This window comes from Alligator sinensis, unplaced genomic scaffold, assembly GCF_000455745.1.
Source record: "Alligator sinensis unplaced genomic scaffold, ASM45574v1 scaffold444_1, whole genome shotgun sequence".
Classification (NCBI taxonomy): Eukaryota; Metazoa; Chordata; order Crocodylia; family Alligatoridae; genus Alligator; species Alligator sinensis.
In genome coordinates, this window is record NW_005841886.1 from 2666203 (window position 1) to 2676695 (window position 10493).

The 10493-nt window shown below is 46.5% G+C and overlaps 1 protein-coding gene across 1 annotated transcript in view; it reads left to right on the forward strand.

The window, feature by feature from the left end:
- Window positions 1–10493, forward strand: part of DCAF7 (DDB1 and CUL4 associated factor 7) — a 38432-nt gene that overhangs the window by 18290 nt on the left and 9649 nt on the right. Inside the window, exons 2-3 of the mRNA XM_006017830.3 lie at window positions 7580–7738; window positions 8235–8346. Coding sequence (XP_006017892.1) covers window positions 7580–7738; window positions 8235–8346 — 271 coding nt within the window. The remainder of the gene's footprint in view (window positions 1–7579; window positions 7739–8234; window positions 8347–10493) is intronic.

Consider the following 10493-nt stretch of genomic DNA (forward strand, 5'->3'; position numbering starts at 1 on the left):
AGTTGGAGGGTATCATTGGATCTGGGCCCTGCATGCCAGTTTCCTTGGACTTTTAGGGTCGCCAGCTTGGTTTGGCCAGGCAGATCGCGCTACCCTTGGCTTTTGGATATGGGATAGAGAAAATGTATACAATCTCAGAGAAATCCAAGTCTACTCTTTGAGGGCAGCAAAGAGTGACTGCAGCCAGGGGTAGTCCAGGAAGGTGTAGAAGAGAGTCATTTCCACCTCCTCCTTGCAGACTGCCGATGCCACCAGGTCTAGGTGGTAGACAGAGCTGCTGGTGGCCAGGGCCTTGTGCAGCAGCCACCACTGGAAGTCACCAGTTCTCTTGGAAATGGGTAGCTTTTATAGGATGTGGCAGGTCAGGTTGGCTTGCTTTGGTGTTTCTGCCAAGTACCTCCTCCAGGTTGTATCAGAGTGGGCAGTGAGGACACAGGCATGACGACTTTGCCCACATGTACATTACCTTCCCAGACAGGATCTTGAAGTAGATCCCACTACTGTTCTCATTGGTCATGGGCATGAACAATAAGGTGCTGGGCCTACTATTCATCACTGTCCATGGGTGGAGAAATGAGCTGTGATTGGGGGTGGGAAGGTGGACAGGGTCTGTCTCCCAAGCTGCCTTTGGGGGAGGGCTAGTTATGTGGATATGTTTTCCAGGGCAACAAGCACATCTACGGGGAGGGTAGCTTTCACTTCAGCCAAGAAGAGTGAAGCAAATCAGACAGTATAGACACGGTTGTCCTACACACACACCCCACCATACATAAACACCCCCCTCGTACTGCTATATACGCAGACCCCCACACCCCCTCAATACATCCTAGTCACCCTCCCCACCACACACAGCCCTCCATACCCACCCACACCCCACATAGTTTCATAGTTGGTAGGGTCGGAAGGGACCTAAGTAGATCATCGAGTCCAAACCCCTGCCATGGGCAGGAAAGAGTACTGGGGTCAAACAACCCCAGCTAGGTGATTATCGAGCCTCCTTTTGAAGCCCCCCCCAGGGTAGGAGCGAGCACCACTTCCCTTGGAAGTTGGTTCCAGATCCTAGCCACCCTGACTGAAGTAGTGCTTCCTGATATCTAGCCTGAATCTACTCTGTCAATTTATTGCCCTTTATTCCTTGTTACTTCCAGTAGTGCTCGGGGGAACAGGGACTCTCCCATAGCCTGCTGGTCCCCTTTGGCCAGTTTGTAGACGGTCACCGGATCCCCCCTTAGCCTTCTCTTGTGGAGGCTGAACAGGTTCAGGTCCCGTAGCCTCCGCTCATAGTGCCTTCCTTGCTGCCCCCTGATCATGCAAGTGGCCCTCCTCTGGACTCTCTTGATACTGGCCACATCCCTCCTGAAGTGTGGCGCCCAGAACTGAACGCAGTACTCCAACTGTAGCCTAACCAGTGTCGCATAGAGGGGGAGGATCACCTTCTTGGACCTGCTCGTGATGCATCTTGATACATGACACGGTGCGGATTCCTGACCGTGTCCCCACGTTGGCGGCTCATGTTCATTTTGGAATCAATAATGACTCCAAGATCCTTTTCTGCCTCTGCACTGACGAGAAGGGAGTTCCCCAGCCTGTAGGTATGCTGCTGGTTGTTCCTCCCCAGTTGCAGTATCTTGCACTTGTGCATATTGAAATCCATCCTATTTTCATCTGCCCACCCCTGTAACCTGTCCAGATCTAGTTGTAGCCTGTCCCTCTCTTCCAGCCTGCTCACTTCTCCCCACATCTTAGTGTCATCCGCAAATTTGAACAAGGTGCTTTTCACCCCCTCGTCCAAGTCGCTGATGAAGATGTTGAACAGTGCGGGCCCGAGGACCGAGCCCTGGGGGACCCCACTGCCCACATCCCTCCAAGTTGAAAAACACCCATCCACTACCACTCTCTGGGTGCGGCTTTCCAGCCAATTTGTGACCTATCTGACTGTGTAGGCATCGACGCCACAATCGCCTAATTTCTTAATGAGAGAGAACATATCCACACACACATCCATATGCTCCCTCGCCCCACCCCTACACTTCCATATCCTCCCCCACTACCCACACACCCACAGCTCTCCACAAACGTATACTCCTCACACAATATACAAGAGTAAGATTTCATTTTAAGCTATTACATAGAATCACCTCTGTGTACACTACACAAATGCATGTAAACCAGGACAAAAATATATTTTTTAAATCGAATGAATGTTTTAGATTCATAGATTGTTAGGGGCTGGAAGGGACCTCGCAAGATCATCAGATCCAGCCCCCCTGCTGCAGTAGGCAGGAAAGACAACTGGGGGTCAGGTGACCCCAGTGAGGTGGCTGTCCAGTCTCCTCTTGAAGATTTCCAGGGTAGGTGATTGCACCACCTCTGGAGGGAGTTTGTTCCACAGTCTAGACATCCTGACTGTGAAGGAGTTTTTCCTAGAATTGAGCCTGAAGTAGTCTCCGGGAGTGTGTATCCATTACTCCTGGTCTTCCCCATGGGTGCCCTGGTGAACAGTTGCTCACCGAGCTGTTGATATACTCCCCTGATGTAGTGGTAAGCTGCTACCAAGTCCCCTCTCAGCCTTCTCTTCTTTAGGCTGAAGAGGCCTAAGTCCCTCAGCCCTTCCTCGTATGGTCTGCCTTGAAAGTCTCTGATCATATGGGTGGCCTTTCTCTGGACTCTCTCAAGTTTTCCACATCCTTGTTGAAGTGCAGCATCCAGAACTGGATGCAGTACTCCAGCTGTGGTCTCACTAGTCCTGAGTAAAGTAGAAGAATCACTTGCTTGGTTTTACATGAGGTGCATCAGTTGATGCATGCCAGAGTGCTGTTTGCCCTGCTTGCTACAGCATCGCACTAACAGTTCATGTTCATGCAATGGTCATCTATTAGCCCTATGTCCCTTTTGGCCGTGGTGCAAGTCAGATTGTCACCACTGAGCCTATAGGTATGTTGGGGATTATTTGCCCCGAGGTGGAGTACTTTATACTTCTCAGTGGTGAACTTCATCCGGTTCCAATTTGCCCACCTCTCAGGTCTATCCATGTCCACCTATACCTGCAGCCTACCTGCAGGCGTGACTACGCTCCCCCATAACTTGGTGCTGTCTGCAAACTTGGCCAGTGAGCTCTTCACCCCCATATCCAAATAATTGATAAAGATGTTGAAAAATACCGGACCAAGCACGGACCCTTGAGGGACACCGCTGGCCACTTCTCTCCAGGATGACAGATCCGTTCATAAGAACTCTCTGGGTCCTACTTCGCAGCCAGTTTCCCAGCCATTGACCCGTTGAGCAGTTAAGCCCACACAGTTAAGCCCAGAATCTTTCAATTTTCCCATGAGGATATCATGGGATAGTAGATCAAAGACCTTTTGGAAGTCTAGGTATATAACGTTGACCTCTTCTTCCATGTCCAGGTGGCAAGAGACCTGGCCGTAGAAGGAGGTGAGATTGGTAAGACAGGACCTGCCTGCGACAAAGCCATGCTGGCTGTCGTTCAGAATCCTACCCTCTACAAGTGAATCGCATATAGACTCCTTGATGTGTTTTTCTAGGATTTTCCCTGGGATAAAAGTTAGATTGATTGGCCTATAGTTGCCCGGGTCTTCCCTCTTCCCCTTCTTGAAGATGGGCACAATGTTGGCCCTCTTCCACTCCTCAGGGATCTCACCTGAGCACCCTGATTTTTTTAAGATTCACCAGGGGTCCCGCAATGACCTCAGCCAGCTCCTTCAGCACTGTTGAGTGAAGTTCATCCAGTTGTGCTGACTTATAAATGTCTAGCTTTTCAAGTTGGTTACACACCAGCTCAGCATCAACAGTGGGAAGCTGTCATTCCCACCATGCCCTGTGTGAGCCTTATCTTGCATGTTTTTCCCCTTGGTCCAGTAAAAAACTGAAGCAAAGTGGGCATTCAGGAGTTGGCTTTCTCCTGGCTGTCTGTTACCAGCTGTCCTGAGGTGTTCAATTACCAGCTGTCCTGAGGTGATAAGGAAGTGCCCCACGCCTCCATTTGTTTTTCTTCTGCTCCCTACATACCTAAAGAAGGGCTTCTTATTGTCCTTGACTCCTGTTGCTAACCTGAATTCAGTCACTGTCTTAGCTTTCCTAATCTTCTCCCTACATGTGCAGACCACTATCGTATAGTCCCCCTTAAGGGGTGTCCCTAGCTTCCATTGTGTGTATGCCTTTTCTTTTTCAAGAGGACCATGATATTCCTCTTGAGCCATGAGGGCTTGAGAGCCCTTCTGCTGCCTTTCCACATGGGAATGGTCAGCTTTTATAATTCAAGGATCATGTCCTCGAGGAATGACCACTGTTCATGTACTCCATTCGCCTTCAGTCCCTGGTCCCGCATCCCCTCCCTTACTAATGCCCTAAGCCTGTTGAAACTAGTGTTTTCGAAGTCCAGGACTTCAGTCTTGCTAGTTGGTTTGTCTACCTTACAGCGGACAGTGAACAAGATGATGTTTGCTTTTTAGAATATAATTTGGTATTTTTCTGGTTCCGAGATGGCAAAATCCCTTGCAGAAAGGAGTACTTCTGGGAGCAAAGGAAGGGACTTCTGGTGGCAAAGGTCAGGGGGCAGAACTTCCAGTAACAACATGGCAAGCAGGGGGCAGGGCTGGTAAGGGGTGGGGCTACCTCTGCAGCCCTCAACAGCTTGCCAAAACTGAGCAAGCGGCCCGCTGCCCAAAATAATTTCCCATCCCCATAGTAGGCCCACTGACACCCTTACTGCTTGCAAAAACAGTCATGTCATCAGCATACACTGTCACCTTAACTGAGGGGCCAGTGGCCAGGGCTCTGGCTGATGAGAGGTCCAAGCCCTATCAGATACCGCTGCAGCATGTGGAGCAGTAGCACAATGATTAGGGCATGGAACATTCCAAAGAGGAGGCAGCCCTTGCTTGCTGGGAATGGGCACAAAGCACTCCATGTGCCTTCAGGAGGCTAGAGATGTCCCAGTACAAGAGATGGATGGATAGGGTGAAGAGGGGCCCAAAACCAAAGGCTTCCAGAGTCTGGAATAAAAAGTTGTGGTTCATCTGATCAGAGGCTTTTTCTTGATCCAGGGAGACAAGAGTGATGTTCATGCCAAAGAATTCCACTGCTGCCAGCAGGTCACATGGCAGCAATGCATCCTGAATGGTTCTGCCAGGGATACGGTAGCGCTGTTTAGGTCCTGTGACGTAGGCCTTGATCATTTTGAGCCTTTTGGTCAGGACTTTGGTCAGGATTTTGTAATCGGTATGTAGAAGCAGTACTGGTCACTGGAGATGCACTGATACGTCGGTCTCATTAGATCAGTACCGATATAAGGAAAATTGACTGTATTGGCAATTGGCATTTTTTTTGCTGATGTGGCTGATTAATGTTACCAATAAATGCCCCATGCATGCGTGCAGCTGCAGCACAGTACAGAGGTGGCCAGGAGTGCAGCTGGGCAGCATGGAGAGCACCTGGGTCCAGCTGGTAAGTCTGTTGTGAGGGAAGGGGCAGGGGGCAGATCAAGGCCCCAGCAATGAGGGAGGAAGGGGGGCGGGGCGGGGTGCTCCCCAGCCACGACGGGGCACAGGATGGAGCCGTGTCTCATTTGGGGGAGGGGGCAGCTTCTGCTGCTATATGCACCCTGGGAGGGCATGGGGGCTGCATGCCCCCAGATCTGTGCATGGGGTGTGGGCAGGTTGCCACTGCAGGCTGGGGCCAGGACTGCACTGGGCTCTTCCCATTGGGGGGCTGCGCTTGGGGTGGGCAGTGGCACTGGGAGGGAGAGCTACGGTTAGTTGGGGAGTGGCTGCAGCCCCCCCCATAGCCCCTTCCCAGTGCCACCCCCACCCACCCTGAGCACAACCTGGCCCAGCCCCCCAGCGCCACCTCTGCCCACAACAGCAGCAGTCTGCCCTTGCCCCATGCAGATCCAGGGGCATGCACCCCCCTGCATGTGCAGTGCCTGCCCCAGCCCCACTCCCTCCCTCACCATGGGGGCCTCAAATCAGCCCCCCCTCGCCCCTTCCCCCACAACAGACTTACCAGCCGGATGCTGCTCTCCATGCTGCCCAGCTGCATATTGGAATTGGATCATTAAAAATCAGCTATCAGTATCAGCCCAAAAATTCTCTGTTGGTGCACCCATGTTGGTCACGAGTTCCTAATGTCACTAAGATCCCCTTGCATTAGCAGCAGCATGGGAACTGCTCTTCAGCAACTGACAAGTAGCATCCCATCTTCAAGGCTCTCCTGGAAGATGTGCAGGATGTCTAGGCTGAGACGGGACTGGAAGTTCTCATGGAATTAACTGGGTAATGCATTGAGGCCTGGGGCTTTCTCCTAGGTGCTTCCCACTAGGTGAGGCCCCCATTGGCAGTGGTCAGCTCTGCCAAGGGTAGCTCCTGGTCTAACTTGTCTGCACTAGATGAGTTTAGGGAGGCCCTTGTGCAGGTGTTGAACATCTTGTGGGCAGGCAGTCTTGGTTGCAAATAATTCTGTGTAGTAGCTAATGGCATGATCTCAGATCTCAGTAAGGTCTGTGGGTACTTGGCCCTTCTTTCAAAGCAGGTTCAAGTTTTTGCTATTCATGGCAGGGACTGCTTTTCTTTTTTATGTGCTCTGTATATGGCAGTTAACTCAATTAGACTGCAGTTCTGTTTGAGTGCTCCAGGTGTTAGAGATAAACATGGTCTGTTCTGGAGAAATTATTCCTTTTTGTCATCTGAACATTTTTTCCTCACGTCAGTTTTCTAATAACATGCCTAGAAACGAGTGCATTATTTTAGGTGTGGTCATATTGGAGCTTTTTGGTAACTGCTACTCATTGCATCCCACATGTCTGTACAACCATGTACTATATTGGCCTTCTACAATGCTGTGTTACAAAACACATTCCTATCTAAATTGCTGTCTGCTGTCACCCTAAATCTGTTTCAGCAGGTTTTTCCTCTCACTTTGCATCTGAATTATTTTGCTGTGAGTTAATTAGCTTGCATGTTTTCTGAGTTGTCTTATTTTATTTTTCAACACATGGCTTAGATTAATCTGTGCTACAGAATTTTATTTCAAATGCAGTTGTGACTGATATTTGGTCATTACCCTAGACCTGGGACATATTATATCAGTTAATTCTGATTTAAACCAAGAACAACATGGAATTGAATCATGATTATTTAGCCACAACTTGTCCTGCTCCACTGGATTGTTAAATTGTCAGCATTATGCCAGCCAGTGATTTGTTTGGAATAATGTTTGTGTGGCACAGACCTGATCTGGCAACATGAAAAATGTCTCCTGTTTTCAGTGTAGTATTTTGGTCCTCTTAAAATCACATCCCACAGATTGTGGGTTATGACAAGCTGGGACTTAAAAGCAATTTGGTTTGACTGGTTGTCTCAACCTAGGTTGGAATACATCTGCATGTGTAAGCAAAAAATTTCTTATAGTTGTCCAATCACATTGACATGACAATCCATTTTAATTAATCTTGCGGAGATCAGGTGTAAATTTGAAATACAGTTTGGTTGTTTTGCTGTGATTATAGAGTTTTTTTCACAGGCAGAAAATCGAGTTCTTATTTGATTGTTACTTATTACAGGTCCAGCTTGTTGGTTTGGATGAGGAAAGCTCAGAGTTTATTTGTAGGAACACCTTTGACCACCCGTATCCTACCACCAAGCTCATGTGGATCCCAGATACCAAGGGAGTATATCCAGACCTGCTAGCAACCAGTGGCGACTACCTACGTGTATGGCGAGTAAGTACATTTCCCTCTAGAAGGACATGTAACATTAAGTGCATTGTATGTTTATCACCCTATCTCCCAGTTCCATTGCTTTTGAAACGGATCATATTCAGCTTTGTACTCTTTACACTTTTTACAAACTGAGGAGAAGGCCATAAAATCAATGCAAGGTGTTGGGTAATTTGTTTCTGTTGCCTGGTTTCTCAGAATAATTCCATCCCCTCTCCTACCAACAATATTCTAGCTGTCCCTGGTACATTAAATGTTACAGAAACAAGAACATTGTAAAGATGGCTTATTATATATAATGTGATGCCAAGGCCCAGTAAATGAGTTATAGCAGAGCCATATTAAAAAGCATGTAAATTTCTCAGTTTTACACCCTCAACCTTAAAGCCATATAGAAAATGCCACATAAAGTTACTGCTTGGAATTTTGAAAGCCTGACGTCCTTGGATTGTGGAGCCAAACCTTTCAGTAAGGCAGTTGTGTCGTTTCTTTTCTGAAGGTGGGTGAAACAGAAACCCGGCTGGAGTGTTTGCTAAATAACAACAAGAACTCTGATTTCTGTGCCCCGCTAACGTCTTTTGATTGGAATGAGGTGGACCCGTACCTACTAGGTAAGATTGTGTATTTTATGTTCTTAAAAGTCACATTTTGAATCCAGCCTGCCTGAGCAGTGACTGGAACTTCATACCATGTGGCAATTCTTTGGCTAAGTTCCTAAATCAGGGAAACCATTGCTGTTTTAAGTGTGAAAGGACCAAGGTGCCTTTAGAAAAAGAGTTTAATTTTTAGAAACGTCCCTTTAGGGAAGGTTTGGGTACATAAGTTGCCATGCAGGAGGCTTCCCTTGCTGTTGCTTGTGCTGTACCTAGAGATGTGGATCAGGAAATTTTCCAGTACTTTAGTTTTCTGTGGGAAATTTTCCATTTCTAAAAATTAATTGTTTCATAAAATTCATCAGTAACAATGAATGGATGCCAATAAAGTATTAGGCAAGCTTGGCAGGTTCAAAGTTTTAATGAATGTTTTTCAGGTGATTATCCCTAGGAAGTGTGAGAGAAAGTACATATATGTCTTATTGATGTGTAAACAGGAGGGTAAATATACTCACATAATAATCCAAACCAAAAATCAAGTAATGAATTCACCTAATTGGCTGTGCAGGTCAAATCAAAACCAAAGCTAAAATTTCTTATTTAATCTCAGACCGCAAGTAAAAGCAAAACAAAAACTGTGATTAATTTTTGTTTCACTTCCAGTTCAGCAAACTCACAGAGCAGCGTCTCATTTCTTTTCTTGAGTTGCGGAAGTTGAAAGTGTTTGCATAAGATCTGTTAGTTTTTTCCTGTTTTTGGTTTGAAGTAGTCATAATAATGCCTAATCAGAAAAAAACTAGTATGGGGCATCATTATAGTAAAATTCAAACCACTGAAGCAAGGAAGAAAGTCGGTAGATGTAAATATTGCGGGCAGGAGTATGCTAACAATGCAACAAGAATGAAGAAACATTTAATAATGTGTAAAAACTGTCCTGAAAGAGTATAAGCCATATACAGAAAGCTAATATAATGAAGTGGTGGAACAACATCATCTAAGAAAAGTTTACTTCTTTCCACATAAAGCTTTGAATTTGCTTGAATATAACATTTAAACCACATTAAGTGTGTTATATTTAATTTTTTTTCCTAATCAAATATTTCAGTTCAAATACTTGTGGCTATTGGGACATAAAATTAACATGGGGGTAGTTTTTTAGTATTTTGTTTACTAAATATAAGTCAAATTAAACATGCTAAATCAGATCACACTCTATTTAGGGTGTTGGAAAATTGTCCAGAAAACCCACATTTCTGGATGTGTACCTCCTGGCAATACTGTTGCCATTTTACCATGTTTCATTCAAATTCCGCAGCAGCAGCATGAGTTCAAACAGGATTATTTAATTGGAGAAGTGGGCTAGATTTTTAGTACTCAATTATAACCTGTGGGCTAAGGTATGCCTGCATGATAGTGGATTCTACTTCATCTGTAATGAAGACTGCCACTGATGCACAAGACTCAAAAGGGGCAATAAAATTCTCTATGTATGAATTAGCTTATGCCTCCATTTCCTCTACAGCAAACCTCACTCCTTGAAAACTGCTCATCTGTCATCCTGTTGCCTGCTATAATGATCATCCAACATTGGTATTGCAGTGTTGTCATTTGGTTTTCTGAGCTGACACTTGTCTATTTCTAATATGGGGCAATGGAATTTATCCCTTGGAGTTATTGTCTCAGGCTGTCTTGAGGCTTAAACAGACATGACGCTAATTTATATTTTCTTCAGGTTTGGAAGGCTGTTTCAGCACCTATATGGGCAGTAAACTAGATTTAGACATTTTTGGACAACTTGTCACTTGGGCCACTTAAATACATCATGGGCTGCAGAGTGGATCTGTCCTGCATATGTTTATATCCTTCAGCTGAACCATTGATCATGACCAGGGATCCTGGTTTTCCATGATAAAAAATTGCAGTTTCTCAGATTAAGAAATCACAAATTCTCTAATAAAAAACCTGAAATCCATGATTAAAATTAAAGGATATATCCCCCCGCCCCCAGCCCTGCTCATGCCTCTCACTCCTTCCTTACCCACAGCCCCTGCTTCCCCAGCCCTGCCAGAAGGGGGCCCCCAGCTGCCAGGGTTATGGACCCAGTTCTGCAGCCCCCTGCCCTCACTCCCCCCTACTGCCTGCTGCAGGTTTGGAGGTGGGAAGAG